Source organism: Podarcis erhardii (genome assembly GCF_964252035.2).
Source record: "Podarcis erhardii genome assembly, chromosome: 14".
In the NCBI taxonomy this organism is placed as follows: domain Eukaryota; kingdom Metazoa; phylum Chordata; class Lepidosauria; order Squamata; family Lacertidae; genus Podarcis; species Podarcis erhardii.
In genome coordinates this window covers 20,816,375-20,837,906 of record NC_138503.1, presented here as the reverse complement: position 1 = coordinate 20,837,906, position 21,532 = coordinate 20,816,375, and the positions used below count along the sequence as shown (strand labels likewise).

At 45.0% G+C, this 21,532-nt stretch overlaps 1 protein-coding gene across 3 annotated transcripts in view; it reads left to right on the top strand.

The window, feature by feature from the left end:
- The first annotated feature begins 2,433 nt into the window (after positions 1-2,433).
- Positions 2,434-21,532, top strand: part of AGBL1 (AGBL carboxypeptidase 1) — a 411,962-nt gene continuing 392,863 nt past the window's right edge. For all 3 annotated transcript variants that reach the window (XM_081838750.1, XM_081838753.1, XM_081838752.1), the window contains exon 1: positions 2,434-2,819. In XM_081838750.1, the coding sequence (XP_081694876.1) occupies positions 2,769-2,819 (51 nt within the window). In that variant the 5' untranslated portion in view covers positions 2,434-2,768. The remainder of the gene's footprint in view (positions 2,820-21,532) is intronic.

The following is a 21,532-nucleotide window of genomic DNA, read 5'->3' as shown; positions in this document are numbered from 1 at the left end:
GCTGAGAACAAAGGTGGATGGAAATACTCCTCAGGATGTAAAGTCTGTTATCAATCGTGTTATGGCAGGATAGAAGTGGTGGGATGTGATGAAGCGTCCGACGGTGGTTTATTAAGGGAATATCTTCTGATTGCCCTGTTTCTATATCTGACTATGAAAAAGGCTGAGTGTAAGCGGTGATTCTGCAGGAGTGCAGGGAAAGCACACAATGTGGAACAGGGCACAATGTCCAGCTTCCAAAAAAACCTCAGCTTTTAATGAAAGTGGAAGTGCTTGCTGGATCAGACCAGCACCCAGTTCTCATGGTGGCCAACCAGAGGCCTGAGCATGCTTCTTTTTACCTTTGCAATCCTGAGTAAACTGACAGTTGGCATGGAGTTTTACATGACAGGGAGTGAGGACTTAAGTGTTGGAAAACACCCTGGGGTGCCCCTGCAGCCCCCGAACTCCAAGCGTCCTCTGATATGCTCACCTCTGGAAAAGGCATTTCCCTTCTTCTCCAGTGCGCTTCAGTGACATATACCAAATGATATATGCACACTAATCTTCTAGCATAACACAGCAAGAAGCATGAGACATTGTAGAGCTAATCTATGTATTTATATGCACACTATGTACAGACAAAGGAATCATGACGTTTTCTCTCTCCAGCTCTGAGAGAGGAACAGGAAACAAGCAAAAGTACAGTACAATAGTACATACAGCAGAAGAAATAAGACTGTCTTCCATTCCCACACTCTCCCAGACAGGCATGTGATTTACACCAATCTTATCTGCAGCATCGGAGGCGTGAAATACTAACATTAAGGTCCCTGCAGCTGCTCATTCTCTGGCCCAAGAGCAGCCCAGAGGTTTGTTGGACACCAACTCCCAACTCCCATCACCTCTGTGTGTGTGTTGGTGTTTGGTCTTGGCTGTGGAGGGCAGAGGATCCACCCACCTGCTTCTGCATACCAGAGCAACGAGGGACGTAGGTGGCACTATGGTCTAAACCACTGAGCCTCTTGGGCTTGCCGATCGGAAGGTCAGCGATTTGAATCTGCTCGATGGTGGTGAGCTCCCATTGCTCTGTCCCAGCTTCTGCCAATCTAGCAGTTCGAAAGCACACCAGTGCAAGTAGATAAATAGGTACTGCTGCCACGGGAAGGTAAACGGCGTTTCCGTGCACTCTGGCTTCCATCACGGTGTTCTGTTGCACCAGAAGTGGTTTAGTCATGCTGGCCACATGACCTGGAAAGTTGTAGGCGGAAAAACGCTGGCTCCCTCGGCCTAAAGTGAGATGAATGCCGCACCCCACAGTCGCCTTTGACTGGACTTAACCATCCAGAGTTCTTTTACAATTTACCTTACCAGAGCAACATAGGAGATCTTCTCCATTCAAGCACTGGCCATTGCCAGTCCTGCTTAGCTTCAGCATGGTTGCTGGATCACAGATTGTGCTGAAATCTTGGAAAACCAGAATTGTGGCTGTCTAAAGTGTTCCGTGGCTGGGGGATAGGACTTTGCCTTCTACATAGTCATTGTGTTCTGATCCTGTGAAGGCAGTAAGGTGGACAAGTTTTTGCAGTACCACGGAGAGCTTCTAGTGAGCAACTTGCTCTAAAACAGGCATGTCCGACTCCCAAGAGACTGCGATCAACTCCCACTATAAAAAAACTGGCAGTGATCTATCCATTGGATTGACCAAAATTGTTGAGCTTTTTTTGGGGTGGGAGACCCAAACTTTTTGAGCCATTGCCAGTCAGTGTTGACAAAACTGAATTAGATGGACCACTGGAATAAGGCAGCTTCCTAAGTCAGACCATCTAACTCAGTCTTGCCAACACTGACTGACAGCAGCTCTCTGGTGGTTTCAGACTGGAGTCTTTTCCATCCTTACCTGGAGATCCTGGAGATTTTTGCATGCACAGGAAAGATTCATAATATAATAAAGTTCAAAGCTGTACTAAAATAGATACACCATTTGGACCTGACAGCTCAGGTTTGAATGATTGCTGGGAGCCCCCCAAGCTCTCTCTTCTCAGCTGCTGACCAGCCTACTGACTTGCCTTGATTATTGATTAAAATCCCTCTACACACCTAGGCCAGTTCATGTACTGCATACAAGATAGGCTGCAGCTTACAAACAGCTTTTTTTAAAAAACAAAGCATGTGAAGAGCTCTGGTTTACTAAGCCTGCAGGACTCCTCTGCTTGCCAATGTCTAGGGCCCTGTCAATCTCCATGTGTCTCCAATTTCACTAGGACAGAAGCAGTCGGAGCAGACTGGCCTCTGAGGGCTCTCTGGAACTGATCAGCAGGTCAGCTGAGAATGTCTGACAGGCAGGCAGCCTCGATCGCCCTCCCCTCCTTCTTCGCAGGCTTTGCCCAGAGGATCTGAGGTTCTCCTCTCTTTGCCTTTTCCTCCTGCTGCCATCACCACCCACCCTGCACGCCTCTGGCTGTGCACCCAACACCCGGACCTTTCGCAGAGCACTTTGCTTAATCCCTCAGATTCTTTATATAGGAATTAATCTCTCCGTCACAGTGGGAGACCACTACAGGGACAGGAGACCAGGGGGCGGGCTGTGTGTATGTGAAGGGAGAGTGTGAGTGCCTGTGTGTACATTTATCTCTTGCGTGGAGGTCTAGAGTTGCATTGCTCTGGTTTTTTACTTTCTCCTGCTCTGGAGTTTAGCTGCTCTCTCTGAATCAGGCCGAGGACTGTTAGCAAAGCAACTGTTGGAATTGCATGCACCGCTAGTACTTAGAGAGTGAGCATAGAGCAGCATGGCTGAGCAAGAAGTTAGTGGCTTGCAAGTTCTTCTCTCTACGCTTCAGGTAAGAGGACTTCAAAGTAGCTGGAATGGGGAGACCCCTGTTGGTTCTGTCTTACTCTCTCCCCTCCCTCCTGCCTGCCTCCCTCCTGTCTCAAGGTCAGCCATAAGAATTGAATGGATGTACCTGCTTTGATATTTAACACCTCCCTGCTGTCCAAAATCAGATTGGGTGCATGGAATGAGACTGTGAGCTGTGAACCAGGAAGTCTCACCCATGCCATGAACTTATCAGGTGGCCAGCTTAGGCAAGCGTCTGTTTCTCAGCCCTCTGTCTGCAACACAGAAAGAATAATACAGTATTGACCAACTTTGCAATGTACATAGAGTGCTTTTTGTACATTCAGATGCTGTGTAAATATTAGGCAATAGATTGTTTGCACTGAAATCTTTTCTTGCAACAGTCCTAGCTGTTTTAAGTCTGCTGCAAGTTTGGGATTTGTTTTGGGTTTCAGAACAGAAAAACAAATGATTTTTACCCTCAGTTTATGCATTCAGGTCTAGCATCCGTTTTTTTTGTTTTGTTTTGTTTTAAAAAGCAAGTGCTAGAAATCAGGCTTGGATTTGTAGCTGCATAGAATGGATGCTGTTGTTGTTATTTACTCCAGACACCTGAAGCCTAAGAATGATTTCTGTATATGTAAGAACCTTTCAACAGAATTTTCTTTAAAAAAATATCTCCTATGTTGGTGAAAGCCCAAAGAGAGGTTGAACTTTCCAACCTGCAAACAGAAAGTGGATTTTTGCAGTTTGGGAATTAAGGCTCGTGCTGGTTATGCTAGCATCTTTGACATCTTGAATGTGACACCTTCCAGCAGCTGCTATGGAGGGAGAGGAGCATCCTAGTTTGCACTAATGGAGATGTAGCATGTCTGTCATTAAGGCAGGAGCATGAAGGCAGTAGGGATGCAGGTGGCGCTGTGGTTAAACCACAGAGCCTAGAACTTGCCGATCAGAAGGTTGGCGGTTCGAATCCCTGCGACGGTGTGAGCTCCCGTTGATTGGTCCCTGCTCCTACCAACCTAGCAGTTTGAAAGCATGACAAAGTGTAAGTAGATAAATAGGTACCGCTCCGGTGGGAAGGTAAACAGCGTTTCCATGTGCTGCTCTGGTTTGCCAGAAGTGGCTTAGTCATGCTGGCCACATGATCCGGAAGCTGTACGCCGGCTCCCTCGGCCAATAAAGCGAGATGAGCGCCGCAACCCCAGAGTCGGTCACGACTGGACCTAATGGTCAGGGGTCCCTTTACCCTTTACCTTTATGAAGGCAGTAAATAGAAGGGTGGTGGAAATGGCAGGGTCCCTAGTGGGTCTCTCTCTCTCTCTCTCTCTCTCTCTCTCTCTCTCTCTCTCTCTCTGTCTCTAAGGTTGGGAATCTCAGGTCCCAGGGGACAAAGGCACACCCCAGGAATTTCTACCAGGCCCTCTGGACCCTTCCCAGGCCACAGTTCATCTCTGGGGCCACCACCGATCCCGCTCTGCACCTTTACGAGGTGCTTAGCTGGAATGTATCATTGGACTGGGATTATGCCTCTTGCTTGTCTGAATGTTTGTACAGAAGCCTCTGAGTTTGGGAGATAGCCTTCTGTACAAAGGGAGGAATCACATGAATTGCCCCACCAACTTTTGCTTGTAACCCTACAAACCATTGGCATGTGGCCCCTAGAAGGCAGTCCATGAAGAAATGTGGGCATCAAGCTGAGAAAAATGGTTCCCCACTCTTGGTAGATAGCTATATACACTCCTCTGTCCCTATTTAACAGGTCCCGAAATTTCCCTACTAAATCAAAGTTCTGATTTTGTACGTTTTTTGTGGGTGGTTTTTTTGTGTGTGTGTGGAGGCAGGGAAGAGGTTATAAGGATGTTTTTAAAATGTGTTGTTAATATCAGCCCACCTTTTTCTCCACAACTTAATGTGGCATACAATGGTTCTCATCCATACAATGGTTTTCATCCTGCCTCATTTAATCCCCACAACAATCCTGTGAGGTAAATTAGGCAGAGGCAGTGACTGGCTCTAGGTCACCCAATGAGGTTCATGGCTGAGTGGGGATGGGGAAACCCAGCCAGATGGGTAATAATAACATTATTATTATTATTATTATTATTATTATTATTATTATTATTATGAGAGAAAGAACAAATGGAGGAGTGAAACTGCCCCTGACTCACTGTTGGTTGTTGTTGTTAATGGGTAGTTAATGAACATTAACTACCCATTAACAACAACCCCTTAGGTTCATTAATTTAAGTGGGTCTTCTCTGGGTACAACTAACTAGTACAGTGGTACCTCGGGTTACATACGCTTCAGGTTACATACGCTTCAGGTTACAGACTCCGCTAACCCAGAAATAGTGCTTAAGGTTAAGAACTTTGCTTCAGGATTAGAACAGAAATCGTGCTCCGGCGGCGCAGCAGCAGCAGGAGGCCCCATTAGCTAAAGTGGTGCTTCAGGTTAAGAACAGTTTCAGGTTAAGTACGGACCTCCGGAACGAATTAAGTACTTAACCCGAGGTACCACTGTAGTTAAGGGACACAGATGGCGCTGTGGGCTAAACCACAGAGCCTAGGACTTGCCGATCCGAAGGTCGGCGGTTCGAATCCCCGCGATGGGGTGAGCTCCCGTTGCTCAGTCCCTGCTCCTGCCCACCTAGCAGTTTGAAAGCACGCCAAAGTGCAAGTAGATAAATAGGTACCACTCTGGCGGGAAGGTAAACGGTGTTTCCGTGTGTTGCTCTGGTTCTCCAGAAGCGGCTTAGTCATGATGGCCACATGACCCGGAAGCTGTCTGCGGACAAACGCCGGCTCCCTTGGCCAATAAAGCGAGATGAGCGCCGCAACCCCAGAGTTGGTCACGACTGGGCCTAATGGTCAAGGGTCCCTTTACCTTTACCTTACCACTGTAGTTAGTTTTATACTAGGAGCAGGGAGGCCTTAGTTCAAATTCTCACTCAGCCTGTTGGATATTTGATAATTTTGTGCCAGTCATTCCTTTACAGGGATGTCCTATCTGACAGGGCTGTTTTGATAATGGAACATGAGTGGGCAAACCTTGCCCACTGCCCTGAGCCAAACAGAAAAAGGTCAGAATGAAAATGTGATAAAGAAAATGAAAAACTACAATTGCTACTTCACTGGCTTTCCCCCATTAATTAAAACCCGCTACATAATTAGAAAGAAAATTGGAGTCGGGATGCAAAGCCATTTAATTTCTGGAACTTTTTCACGGAAAATTTCATTCCTTGGTGCAATTAAAAAAATGTCTCTATTCAAAGACAGGCAGAAGCAATTAAATGGTGGTGTGTTGTGCCATGTGTTGTGGAAGGGCATATGACAAGTAAAAAAAGACTTAGTGGCTTCAAAGTAGAACTACATAGACTACAGATGTCTTGGTGTGGCAGACGTTTGTCTTCAGATTGTTCCTTGTGTAAAATTCATGAGCTCCGTCAATTTGCAGAATTTGTTTTCTCCCTGCAAAATGCAGATCAAATTGAAGACTCACACCTTGTATTCATGTAAGAGTGTGCAAAAAGGATTATTATTATTATTATTATTATTTCTAAAAATCTGTTCATCCCATGTTTCCTTCACTGAAATTCCATTTTTCATGCTTTCTGTCTTGGCTAATTTTTCATGTTGGTACTCAGGATCACATTGCTATTTTTAAATAATAATTTTGGGTCCTCCCCTGTGGAGGTAGTGTAGAGAACATCAGCAGCTGCTTTTGGATGGCATTCTGTACCCTCTTTCCAATTGCCCCCCCAAACATCCCAGTGCAGACCATTTGTGATGTTGGGTGGTGGCTAGGAGAAAAATATTCCATTCATTCCCTCTCTCTCTCTCTCTCTCTCTCTCTCGGGGGGGGGGCAGCTACAATTCCCCCACAAAATGTCTGAGAGTAAGTCTGCACTAGAATGTTCATGGAGCAAGGAAAATAAATGATGGTAATATCTTCTCGCCCACTACCTGAGATAGGTATGTGAACCCCACCATGGTCTGAATGGACACAGGAGGAGTCCCATTCATGCCCATTCTGTCCTCTCTGTGTTTATTCCAGATAAGTGCAAATTGAACTGCATGGGCCTCATTCAGTCTAGTTTTTCCATCTGTCCTGAAATGAGCCCTTACTTTCATGCATCCTCTGAAGTTCAGCATTCAGACCCACCACTCAGTTGATCGAATCAGCGAAATAAAGCAGTGCCACCTTAACCTAGAATATACTGCTTCTTGCTGTGTGGGCTTTTATTCATTGCATGCTTGAGTGTCCTTCATCCCCAATACTCCTTGCATGTGGAAAACAAACAGTTCAAGGGAAATAGTTCAACTTAGTTTTTTGGTTTTGCTTTTGTTTAAAAAAGTTTTGTTTCCCAGAGTTCAAAATCAGGGAGTATTCAAAAGCGTGTGACCCTAAACTAGTCATTTACACCCTTTTACTCAGAGGGGCCTTTCTGCTATGCTACATGAAAAGGAATGCACCTGCTAGTGCAAGAGCCCCTGTGTTTGCGGACACAGAACTTTGAATTCAGCCCACTAAGTTTTAAATAAAATACAAGAAACATTGAGGCTAGATTTCTGGGTTTTTTTGTTTTGTTTTGTTTTTAAATAACTTGTAATTCCACAGCATGTCAAAGGGGAAAAAATAAAACCCCAATGTGTTAAAACAGATATAACATCTGATGAGCCTCCAATATCTTTCCAAAGCCCAAGATGACAGGATGCCCTTGTTATTCATTGGCAGTGGATGCAGACACTATATGAGGCATCCTGGAATTAGTTCCAGCACTCAGAATGGCACACATGTTTGCTGAGGCCACAACCTCTGGGTTTTGGATTGTGCTCATTTAGAGCTGGCACTCTCTGGGACGGCTGGCAGGTACCTGCGTGACCTGCGTCCCAGTGTGCTGGACAGCCAGCTTGACAGCAGGCTACAATTCAAAATGAAAGAGGTGAAAATCATGTGTTGATGGAGGATGTGTGGATTCCTCTCTGCCCAAGACAGGAGCCTAGCAGGGAACAGACACAAGAGCCTCCCTTAGACATCATGAATTGCCCTCCTCCTCTTTCCCAGCAGATGACAGACTGAGATATTGCTTTATGCTGAGGTCAAGGGGGAAATCCTCTGACTTGATACCCTATGCAATGATGTTTGGTGTTGACTGAGGCTGCAATCCTACACATACTTACCTGGGAGTAAAGGTAAAGGGACCCCTGACCATTAGGTCCAGTTGTGGCTGACTCTGGGGTTGCAGCGCTCATCTCGCTTTATTGGCCGAGGGAGCCGGCGTACAGTTTCCAGGTCATGTGGCCAGCATGACTAAGCCACTTCTAGCGAACCAGAGCAGCGCACAGAAACGGCGTTTACCTTCCTGCTGGAGCGGTACCTATTTTTCTACTTGCACTTAGACGTGCTTTCGAACTGCTAGGTTGGCAGGAGCTGGGACCAAGCAATGGGAGCTCACCCCGTTGCAGGGATTCAAACCGCCGACCTTCTGATCAGCAAGTTCTAGGCTCTGTGGTTTAACCCACAGTGCTACCCGCGTCTACCTGGGAGTAGGGATGGGCAAATGTCAATGCTGTCCCCGCTCCATCTTTCCAATCTTAAATTCTGTTTGCTACATTTCTACAGCATTTTTGCAAAAAAAGGTTTAAAGGTCCTCATGTACATGTTTCTCCTAAAATGCACATTTCTGAAAGCAGATATAATGTATTTTTGTTTTGTCATTTTCACAAATATATGCATCTTCACTCACTGACCCATATATACATTTTTATACACCCCCCCCCCAGATCTGCATCAAATAATTTGGAGAAGTGTGAATTCTGAAGGATATCTGCTTTTCTGTTTCTGTATTGTTATGGGAACTGCAGTCTTGCATTGAGATGTGAACCACATTTCTACTACCCTGTCTCTACCTGGGCATAAGCCCCACTGAGCACAGTGGGCCCTATTTTTGAAAATGGCTATGAGTCATGATGGCAGGAAGAGCAGCAGCAGGCCTTTGAATGCCAGTTACTGGGGAGCAACAATGTGAGGGAATTTTTAACTTCACACCTTGTTTGCAGGTTTTCCAGAAGGAAAACAATTCTGGGAACTGAAGGGGAGTTTTCTGGTGCAGCATGGAGTTTAGTGTCCATTGGGCTGTTGCCTCAGGGAGCTTAATTTATTTTATTTTTACTGTTTTGTTTTTTAAATCACACATGTTTATATGGCCCCATCTGGTCTATACATCTAAAGCAGTACCATATCACTTTAGAGAGTCAGGGGTACCCAAAAGGAATACTTAAAACTGTAGTTGAGGATGCTGAGAATTGCTAGAATACTTTTATTATTCTCACAGAACTACAATTTGCAGAATTTCCTGGGAAGAGGACTTAGTTGGATAAACCACTCTGTAGATTGTAGCTCTGGGAGGGGAACAGGGGTTTCCAAACAACTTTCAGCACCCTTTAACTACAGTTCCTGTGATTCTTTGAGGGAAGCCATGATTGTTTAAAGTGGTATTGGTATAGAAAAAGTTTAGGTTGGCTTTTACAGCCCAAGGGGTTCATTATCCCTGCTAATTCCGTTATCAGTCAGAGAAAATTGAGTGGATCCATTGAAAGCAAGGAATATCTTTATTTTTCTGTTGCAACAGAGTCCCCCCCTTGCAAGGAGATGAGGATCCAGAGCAAAGGTGGGCAAGAACCTTTAAAGATTTTGAAATTGCCCAGCCCCGTAGCCAAAGACCATCCCAAAAAGCATCATACATGTGCCACAGAAAGAGGCGGTATACAACAGAAATTTGAGAGTGTGGCTTGTCTCCTGACAAGATAGCTGATACTCAGTGCTGGATTTATGTATAGGCTAAGTAGGATGAAGAATAAGGTCTCTAAATCTAGGAGGCCTCACCAGCCTGCCCTCTCCCCAGTGTCGCAGTCTCCCCTCTCCCAAATTGCAAACCCAAGACTTCATGCAAGGGCAGGGCAACTCAGGCCCAGCAACAAAGAGACTCAGGGCTAGCCAGTGGGGCCCAATTTGAAGCAGTGGGGCGCAACTTGAATTTTTTTTTTTGGTAGGGCCCCAGTTCACAGCCAAAGTCTGCAAAATCTTATAGATATAAATAAAATCCATCTAGATTGCCCTGGTGCAGGAGCGGCCTGCGAGGCCCAATTTGGCCCAATTTCTCCAATTGCCTTAAGGTCAGCCCTGATGAGACTGTGCAGGGGTTGGATTGACAAGCCCTGCACCTTCTAGGTCCCTGGTGTCACCATTCAGAATACAGACTCAAGGATTTGTTATGGAAATAAAAGGGGGCACTTCTTGGAAATCAGTTTTGTCACCTCTTCCCCCCCAAACCCCAAGAGAATGAGCCCAGTCACCTTTTATTCATAGTCACATAAACACTACACTACAGCATGGCCTTAAACTTGTACGTTCAACCGCTGAAATATACACCCAATATGTAGCAATGGAAATTTATGTTACTGCTTTATGAATGAACACTGTTTTGTGAATTACCTAAGAGCCACCATTAGGGAGCTGAAATATACACCCAATATGTAGCAATGGAGATTTATGTTACTGCTTTATGAATGAACACTGTGTTTTATGAATGGACTCTGTATTTTGTGAATTACCTAAGAGCCACCAATAGGGAGCTCTAGAATCTGACAGCTAACCAATTGGGTACTACCAAACAGCAACCCCTATTGCTGAAAGCAGGTAACCAGCAGGGAGCGCTTCAGCCTTGCCTTGGCACTGTTGACTGAACACCCCCTGCTGTGCAGATAATGGAGAAAGCTCATAAATGGTATCCCTTCTGGCATCCTGGCCAACTCTATTACGCTGGTGTAAACCCTGGTGCACCAGAAGCACAGAATAGCAGCAAATAAATTCCGCTCATACGTCAGCAACTGATAAGACTTGTCAACCAGTTCTTCCAAAGTCTTCCTAAATTATAAAGCTCCAAAATACAGGCCAAAAGAGAGCAGGTCTGGGAAGAGCGAGACATACAATGGTCACCACCAGAGAAAAGGCCCTGCTCCGTGTAGCTCCTGCTCTGTCACTTGATAGGGTGCCCACTTGCCCTTCTTCTTGACATGGAATGCTCTCTATTGGAGTCTCCAGGTCCAGTACCAAGGCCATATGAAGGGAGAGCAGGCACCTTGAAGTTCCCAACAGCTGTTAATCAAGCAAGCATGCACACAGGTCACCTTTGTCAAAATCAGGACGCCTATGTCTTGGCCAGGCCTGCACCCAATCTTGTTTTTGTACAATCTTGTTTGTCCTCAGTAACCAAAATTATATTATCAACATATACAAGCAGAAAAGTTGTTTTCCTTCATTTGCAAGGAATCATACAAAACAAAGTGGCACTAATAAAGAAAAGTTCCAGGGTGGCAACAGAAAGCAAACTAAAAATGCTTTTGCAGTTCATCAAAACTATCCAGCAATATCAAGTTAGAGGAAAACTGGTGCTATTAACAGTAATCCTTCTCGCTGGTTAATTGGTTTGGCAACTTCCATGCACATGACGTGTGATGCTAATTATTTCCCCCAAGAGTTAAATGATAACTAATCAGAGGCAGCTACAAGAGAGTTATGAGACTCAGGTGAGGGTCAGATGCCTTGTCAATCCCAGCAGGTATATAAGGGGATGACCTGGTCTGCCTGCTAAAGCGGAGAAGCCTAGCATGGAAGATTTGTGTATAGTATGCAGATCTGAAAGGGCCACAAAGGGTAAACCACCCAAAAGGTATGCTGAAGAGTTTGCTAAAACAGTCAAAGCAGATACAGCTGTTAGAGAAGGTTTGGGAACCTTCAAGCTTCCAAGAAGTCTAAAGTTTAACCTCAGAGGATGCTGAGCCATGGTTAAATGCCATGAAGGCTGAACTTGGTTCCTTAGAGAGGAACAAGACATGGGAACTAGTTCCAGGCCTGCCCAGGCCACAAAAGGTTTACAAAGTTCAGTTCTTGCAAAAGTTTTTCAGTGTTAATTTTATGCATTTTTAAAAACCACCATGGTATTTAACAATAATATCTTATGTCCTTTAGAGGAGAAATTGTGAATTGTAGAATTTTAAATACCCGTCACCATCCTTGCGTTCACTCAATTTTGTTTATAACACTTCCATTTTCTTCTAGTTGTGAGGGTGGGGGATGGGGAGGGGCCTCACAAGTGGAGTAGCCTAGGGCCTCTCTTAATCTAAATCTGGCCCTGCTGATACTGGTCACTGATTGTATTACCTGGCCAATGTGACCATTCTTTGTTGTTGTTGTTTAGTCGTTTAGTCGTGTCCAATTGGAGCACTTGCAGGCCAGTGTTTCCCAGTTGTTGGTGTTTATACTATATTTTTTTAGATTTGCCTTGAGAGAGTCTTTAAATCTATTTTGTTGACCACCAGCATTACGTTTTCCATTTTTAAGTTCAGAATAGAGTTGTTGTTGTTGTTGCTTAGCCGTTTAGTCGTGTCCGACTCTTCGTGACCCCATGGACCAGAGCACGCCAGGCACTCCTGTCTTTCACTGCCTCCCGCAGTTTGGTCAAACTCACGCTGGTAGCTCCGAGAACAATGTCCAACCATCTCATCCTCTGTCATCCCCTTCTCATTGTGCCCTCAATCTTTCCCAACATCAGGGTCTTTTCCAGGGAGTCTTCTCTTCTCGTGAGGTGGCCAAAGTCTTGGAGCCTCAGCTTCAGGATCTTTCCTTCCAGTGAGCACTCAGGGCTGATTTCCTTCAGAATGGAGAGGTTTGATCTTCTTGCAGTCCATGGGACTCTCAAGAGTCTCCTCCAGCACCATAATTCAAAAGCATCAATTCTTCGATGATCAGCCTTCTTTATGGTCTAGCTCTCACTTCCATACATCACTACTGGGAAAACCATAGCTTTAACTATACGAACCATTCTTTAGAGATGGTAAATACCTTTGTTCTTGAATCCAGGTTGCAGACATACCCTATTCATATATTAAAATATTGGAAGGTACGGAGAGGAGGTGTTTATACATCAGTCGAACATGCAGTGTGGTGCTCCCTCCACCCTGATGGCCACTGAAAATGGTGGTCCTGGAAAAGCTTTACCACTTGATTCTGTTGTTCACCTGTGCTCCTTAAAAGAGCAGCAACATGAATCAGCTTCCCATGAATTCAGTGGGTGCCACTGCCAGAAAACCAAATGATAATTCAACACTGCTTCGTCACAAGCTAAACACAGTGACTTTAATCTTCAAGCTTCTCGTGTGGAATTTGGCAACCCAGAAGACTTCAAAGGGCTCCACATCAAAGCGGGGATTCTGAAAGGAGTCAAAGAGGCCTGGGCTCCCATCTCAGTCACAGCTGAACAAATTGGTCTAGAGAGGCAAGGGCTCTCTCAACCCAGTAGATAGCACAGAGTGCTTGGTGGCAGTGGAATATACTGCATTGGTCCAAATATAAGCCATCCCTAAAACAAGATCTCTTTGAAAGGGGGGGAAATACTGTAAATCTCTGGCACCATCCAGTGTTTTTTACAATCTAAAAAATTACACGCTACCTCTTGCCTTGTCTCATAGTGAACAATTCACTGGGCAACCAGCATCACCTGTCGAGAAGGGCGTAAAATATCCGTTTACAAAAACTACTGAAGTTTACCGAAGTTCTGTGGGGTTCCCAAGGTCTTAGCTTAAATCGCAGCTCTACCAATAGCAGCATGATGACAGGCTGCACTCAGGTTTTATACAAGCCAGATCTGGGAGGAAAGTGTGGCCCATATGCAGACCAATAAGGTATTTATGTTCTCTGTAACAAAGAACAAAGCTCAACCCAATAAGCAGCCAGACAATTAAGGTGGCCACTTTGGTATCACCAAGAAAGGGGAGACAGATTTGCATATTCTCTCAGGACTACCCAGGGATTAAGCCTGAGACCTTCTGCATGCAAAGCCCATGAGTGATGGTCCTTCCCCACCATCTCCCCTCTCTCCCTGCACATACATTTTCTCCTACAGGATGAAGGGTGGGATAGAAACCAAATAAGTAGTTTCCCACTTGGGTGCAAGCAAACTAATTTGAGCTTGGCCCTGCTCAAAGCCCCATCTGAGGGCCAGGGTGCTTGCCAGGTTCCACGCCCCCAGGCTGCATTCTCATCATGTTCAGCTAGGAGACAAAAGAATTCTCCGCTTCCCTCATTGTAAGAGCTTGCCTCATGGAGAGGCTATGCACACCTGTCCACAGTGAGGCTTTCTGGTGGGCTGTGGAATGGGCTAATGGGACCAAAAGCACCATTCTGCATGCCAGAGAAGGGTGTATTTGCTAGAGAAGGGAATGGGGAGTCTGTGTGCTTCCAGGCATAGTTGGGTCACGCAGTTGCTCTTGGAAAATTATGCTCTGTGAATTTTGATGCCAAATATTTTATTTATCTCTTACAATTTTTAACCCCACCCCCTTTTCAGGGGACACGGACCTCACTACCTAAATACTTGCCAGTAGCTGATGCACGTATTAGACATCTCATGGTATTTGATTTCCAAATATTGTCTGTATTTGATAGCTGACATGCAGCAGTTTTTTAGCTTGGAAGTTGGCATCCAATGATACTTAGCAGGGCTGAAATAGATTCATAGGGTGGGTTTTCAAAAGACCTTTCTGACACTGTTGTAAAATAGCTCCCTTTCAGATACTTTTGGAACACACACGTTTGCTCATTTATTTTAACCTCCCTTGTGCTCCCCTTCTATTGAGTTTGCTCTAAGATGACATCACACAGCCCAATAGGATTGTGACATCATCCCACCTACTGTATGATCCCTGATTGAGTGGCAGTCCCCATGTGACTAATACAGGAAGCATGGCCTTTGCTCTCAGTTGCGGTGCTGGCCCAAGATCATTGTGTGACCTCAAGTGGAACACAAATGGTGCCTCCCACAAGAGCATAAGAACAGCTGCCCAAATCAGGACAATGGGCCCAGCTAGTCCTATCCAGCTAGCAGGATCTGAACACAAGTGTACTCCCCACTTCATGGTTTCCAGCAACTGGCGTTTGGAAGCACTGTTGCCTTCAGCGGTGGACGCAGGGCATAGCTAATATTGCTAGTAGCCTTATAGGCCAAGGACTCTTTCCTACTCTTTCAAAGCCATCTAAGTTGGTGGCCATCTCTGCCTCCCGTGGGACCGAATTGCATAGTTTAACTATTTCCATTTCCTGCCTTCATCTACCCCATTTCCCTACCGGAAGCACGTCACTTCGCTTTGATGAATGCCAAGACTTTCAACTCCTACAGGTTTTTTCCCCCCATCAGTAAGCATTGCCAGATCTGATTCACTATGTGGCACTGTTTCAAGATGCTGGGAGTGGGTGGGGGCCCCTTTTCAGGTCCTCGCCCCCAGTCCATTGGTCTGCTGGGATGGGGGCGGGGTGAAGGCCACCCTGTAGCCAAGGTGGGTGGCACCCTGGTCCTGGGAAACCCCATGCTGGGTCGCAAACCCTGCCCCCCTCTCAGAAGGGGTGAGCGGTAATTGTTGAAAGGCCTTATGTGGTTAAATTGAAAAACAGCTTGCAGAGATCTGCTAGCTATATTGCTGCTGCACACGTTCAGTATCCTTCATTATCACAAAAATAGCCACTCCCTTATTGATAGTTTATTATCATTCATTATATCAGGCTGTCTTCCTTGTTTACTTTTGCATTGTTCATCATGGTTTGTACTAAATCAGTAATGTGTGTTATTTTATAAATTTTTTTTATGCTTTAACATTAATATGTTTTTATTTTATCCTGATTGCTAATTGTACTAATTACAAATCTCAAACATCGAGTAGTGATTTCTATGTGCATTTATGCAGATTGTGTTTCCTGGTTTCCCTTTTATTATTTTGCTTTGTGCTGTTGTGGTCTAAGGACCTGTGCAATAAAAGTTATTCAATGTCCTTTACACATTGATTTGTAACTGTATGGAAGATATATTTTGCAAAAATCTCTGTAGGCCATTTTTTCAATTTCACTTGGCCGCAACATGTTGGGCTGTTCTGAAAATACCTCCCCCCCCCCCCCGGATCTTGAGAAATGTTTTCTTTGTTTTTGGATGCTGTCAGTGTTTTCGTTTGTTTGTTTTGTGTTGGATGTTTCATTTTAGATGCTGTCTGCGGTTTTTGTTTTGCAATTCTATGTAGCATTGTGCAGTGCTCCCCCCCCTAAAAAAATGTTTAGGAGTACTCTCATTTTCCTATTCATATTTAAATACTGCCCCTCAGTGAGGCCAAACTTAGATTCACAAAATGTTTAGGGGTATGTGTCCCCCCAGAAAAAAACCACTGGCATTGTGACATCATTCCATCCACCACACAATTGCTGATTGGCTGGGATTATCCCTGTAACTAATTGTAGAGAAAGAAAAAGAAAAATTAGTGGCCATGGAGTGAAAGGGCAGAGAAGCAGGAACATGCCAAACATGACTGGAAAAAAGTGCATATTTATATAATTTAAGTGACTGTTTGGAAATACTTCAGCCCTGTTAAAATGAATGAATTCAGAGTCAAAGCTGAAAAGAAGGAATATTTAATGCCACCTTAGACAGTCTTTGCAACTGGAAGCATCAGGTAGCCACGGCCTCTTGCAAAAGAAAAAGTTGCAATTGTTCTGCTTTGCACTGATCTACCTAGAAGCATGAGTGGTGGCAGTAGGGAAATAGTGGGAAGAACAGATGCTTCTGCGTTGGCATCTGAGCTACCCACCTGTCTGCAGCACAGATGGACAGAAGGACACCAGCAGGGAAGGGAAGTTTGGTACAGTTGACCTTCTCCTGTGATTAAAATGCTGAATGGCTGAAGTCATTGGAAGCTGAGCGAGCGGAGCTGCTTTTCTGTGTGCTTCATCCTTCCAGGAATAAATTGCTATTCTGGAAACAAATGGGCCAGTTATGTATATGTATACATGAACATCAGGACCGGTTTATACAATCAAAGGGTTGATTCCAGTAGAAAAGATTTTCCTGGGCATTCCAGATTGCAGGTTACACTCTGGAAAAAAGAGGTGCTGGAACTCACCTCTGGAAAAAGAGGTGCCAGAACTCACCATGTATGCCCCCTTTTTTCTCTTGGAATGGCAATGGCACCCACCTGAGAGGTGCAAGAGCTGAGTTACGTCGAGTTCCCCCTGAAAAAAAGCCCAGATCCCCTCTTCCCCAGACACCTGCATTCACACATGCGCGCACAAGCTTTAACAGCGACATCAGTCTGGTGATGCTATAGACTGGCCCTACAGGAGACAGAGAAATAAATTAGATATTGTAGTTCACTCTGCATTCCACATGGGTAAGCAGCAGGAGAGTTAAGAGGGGAGAGGCAAAGTTCAAGTGAGTTAATAAGAGATGCATGCAGCCAGGCCCAATCTCGTACAGCACAAGCTCCGCTCGCCCTTCGCTCCTAATCTATTTCCTAAATGCGCTTCCACTTCACATCCGCCGCGGTGACTCTTTGCCTGGGTAAAAAAGAAAGAAAGAAGGATGTTTCAGAGGGGACGGCTGAAGTCAGATAGATCCCTCATCTTATCAGAATTGTGTCTGGAGCACCACTTTGCTGGGTAAGGCTCTCTAAGTTTACGCATAAGCAGGAAAAGGAGCGTAATGAGAAAAAGAGAGAGGTATCTTAAATTGCAGTGCCCTCTCTCTTGTTATCCCAAAAGAAAAATTCATGGCCTCATCATAAAAGCTCTCATCATATTTTCAGTCCCCACCCCCCCAATTCCCTGTTGGTATTGAGATCTACAAAGGAGGCATTTCTGGTCCGTAGCACTTTAGAAAATGAGCAGAGAAGCAACAGTAGCATCCTCCAATTTGGTACCTTCCAGAAATTTTGGAATACAACTTCTTGCTGCTCAAGCAGTGATGGAGAAGATCAGATGGGGGGGGGGAGAGCAGCCCTCCTGGCCTCCCTATGTGGCCCTTGGTCATACCCCTCACAAGCCTGCTCCATGTCAGAATCTGCATTCAACCGAGCTGATAAAGCTCATCGTCCTCCGGAATTGCCCTCCAATGTGATTGACGACCTGAGCCACTGATAAGGCTCCAGGCACACCCCATTCAGCAGAGAATCAAAGCAGCACACGGAAGTGATGAGATTTATGGCTACATGGCTATGCTTTATTACTGTCTACGCAGACAGCAAAGAAAAATACACCCTCTCTCTGTGAAAGCAGAGAACAACTGGAAAACAAAGGAACAGGAAACCAGTAACATCACATCCGTCTCCTGTCTTCCGTGAGACTTCCAACAGCCTGGAATGTCTCTGGAATGTAAACAGAGTCCTGTGACTCCAAAAACACTGCACAGTGGTAAAACACAGAAACTAACAATCCATGCCCCACCCCCAAGTGCTTCTGACTGGCTAAACTGGCTTTTGAAGTTCTGGCAGCAGTGATGTCAGTCTTCCAAGCAGAGGTGCCAGCTTGTGAGGGTGGTGGGTGGGGGGACGTCGTGTGCATGATGTCAGGACATTGGGGGATGGAACCAAATGTGGCGGCTGCGCAGCTTCAATGGCCGGCAGCTCCTCCTCCACCTCCTCCTGGAGCCACCACTGTCAGGACGCAAGAGGATGTTTCCACCCTCCTTCACCTCTGCAGCAGCTGGAGGAGGAGAAGGAGCTGGCCACTGGAGCCATGCTTGGCTCTGCACTTGGCTCAGTGCTCAGCCTCCTCCAGCCCCTCAACATTGTTGGTGCCCAGCCCCCTCCCAAAAGATACTGAGGGGGCCCAAAACAGTTTGGCTCCCAGGAGCGTGTGTCCCCCCCCCCTGCAAGCCCACGGTCTAAAACTGAAATAACATTTGGTGCTATTGCAACTTATGTGTAATTGACTTATGTGCCACTTTAACGATATTGTTTATTTATTTAGAGCATTTGTACCCCGCTGTTCAGCCAGAAAAGGCTTCCAGAGTGGCTTATATTAAATCAAAACAAGACACCTGCAAGTACCTGCAGGCTTACATTCTTATCAACCAGTCAGTAAAATGAACAACACACAAGGAGAAAGGGGGACAAGGAGGGAAGAGGAAAATAAAACTAAAAACTCAGACACCAATTTCTAGATAGTTGTTCCTGTATAGACCAGCTGGCATAGTTCAGAGGCAGGAAGTGATGGAGCGAGGCATCTAGCAAAGGTGATACAATGAACACTCGGTTTCCAGTCCCTGGTAAAATGGCTACCTCCAGATGACAGCTGAGAGAAAAGAGGCCTGATGGACCTGGTCTGTTGCAGCAGAGCTGATGCGGTTGAAGGCCATGGGCTGAAGTCCTTCAGGTTAAATGCAAGCAAGGCAGAGAGCTTAAAAGCTCTCTGCTTTGCTAGGAAAGCAAAGCCCTCTCTGCATGTTGGCTTCAGAATACCTGGGATGCCCCACAAGATCTTGCGGGAACTTGGACAGTTCCATGAGATCTCATGGGACCTGGTGTATGACCTGGTATGCAAAAAGAGCATTGCTTCCCAAGCAAGACAGAGCATATAAGAGCTCAATGAGCACCATGGTTTGGCATTCGTTTTTTCAAAAACAGATGGTTTGTAATGGAAGTAAAGTGTGAGGGGCATCTTGTAGCCTTTTTGTAACCCCTTCTGACATCTCCCATTGCCCAGATTTCATCCCCCCATAAGACTTTATGAAAGCTTTTTCATAATACATTAAGACAAAAGAAACTAATCTAAATAAAAACAAAAACAGAGGGAGAATAGAGAAAAGAAAACTCAGAGTTGTCTCGCAAAGGTAGCCCTTAACCCTTGTCTCACACAGAAAATGGTGGACTCTCCCACATCCCACCTAGGAGCTTTCCTTTCTCCTTCGAAGTCAGCCCAGATTTGATTCTCAAGTGGAACACAGCTTAAATGATTTGCATGCAGGGTTTAAGGGAGTCATAGCTTTAAAATTGTTGGCTCAAAGCCACCCTAACAAAGATTTTGCTTCGGACTGACCTGCACATAGATTATTGTCATTAAAAAGTCCCCCAAATCACATTTTAAAGAACCTGGTTAACAGCATATGAAAGAGTTTCAGCTGGGAGAAAAACAGCAGCCCTCAACAAATGAGAGTTCACATAAAGACACAAAAATGCATTAACTAAAAAGAAACGAATGATGAGAACAAATGTTAAAGTGAAGTATATTATAAGCAAGCCTATTATGAAATAAAAGGTTACCCCCGAGAGAAAATTGGGTTTCTTGTTTTTGAAAGAACATGAGAAACATTAATGGGAGGGGAAAAAGTTGAAAACGCCGCTTGCGAAGTATCAGGTGTTTTGATTTTCTTTCAGATTTCTTTGATTCTCTCAATAGTCTAATTTGATGAGACTCCTTTTAAGGTTAGACAATAGTGTGTTTTATGACAAGTACCGCATAATAAAATAATTGTGTGATTAAAAATGCATTAGTAACGGAAGGGAGGGAAACAGCATAAAGCAATTCAAGGGGTGTCTGGGGAGCTTGCACAGAGGCACTGTTTTGTTTTTTAAAAACCATCTTTTAAAAACCTTCACACCCCAGAGTGAGAACAAAGGAGAAAAGCAATTAAGTTTACAAAAAGGGACTCACAAGATTTGATGCTACCGAGTCTAGTTTTTGCAGTTATCCGTCATGGACCAAAGAGTGTTGCAGTGAGATTACTTTCAGTTGCAAGTTCCTTCCTAATTCCAGTCCTGAAGGGTGGAATTGCCCCATGTCTGGGCACTAGGAATCTGCTTATGGTAGCCTATGGCTCCCATCTGGCCCTCAGAAACTTCCAATCAGGCCCTTGACTACCCCAGGGTATTTTGAACTTCAAAATGCTTTTCAGTTTCTAAAGAGAGATTGGAGCAAAGAGTCATTTAATCCAACACTTCCCTATCTTTTATTAAATTGCTAGATCTAATGCCACATCAGCAAAAATTCAAATGAGGAGATGATATGAGATAGCTCTGCACTGTATCAGTTATGGATTAGCAACCAAGGAGATGTAGCATATGATGTAGAAAATGCATAAATTATTTTTCACAAAATGCCACCAGGTGGCATGGCACTTTACTGAGTACAAGAGGCCAGGTTTCTGCCCCCCCCCCCGAGGTGGTTACAATCTAAAAATAGACAGAGGTCCCTTCAAAGGAGTATCTTACTACTTTAAATAGTCATGACTTCCCCCAAAGAACATGGGAACTGTCGTTTGTTAAGGTTTCTGGGAGTTATTAGGAGGAGACCTCTCTTCTGCTCACACAACTACAATTCTCAGAGAACCCTGTTGTGGGGTAGGAGAGCTGAATGCTCTCCTTTGGTTTCAGAAAGTATATGGGTAGATGAGTCTAAAAAGCCTGGGACCCAAATTTTCACAGCCCTCTAGCAGCTCATTTACCAGAAGTAATGTGTTTAGCATTAACTCTGGAAGTATAGACTCGATTCTGACCAAACTAAGCCTCCTGGTGTATATTTTGCTCTAGGAGGCCTAGTTTGGTCAGAATCGAGTATACACTTCCAGAGAATACTAAATACATTACTTCTGTAAGTGAGCCACCATAGCTGCTAGAAGACCATTAAAATTTGTGTCCTAGGCTTTTAAGACTTGTCTACCCATGTGCTATCTGGAACCAAAGGGGCACATTGGTTGTCAGATGTGACACCCCCCCCCGTTCTCCCACCCCACTACTGGGAAGATGGATTGATTGTTAAACCACTCTGGAAACTGTAGGTTTGTGAAGGGAATAGGGGTCTCTCAGTTACTCTCAGGACCCTTAACAAACAAAGCCTTGCCTGTT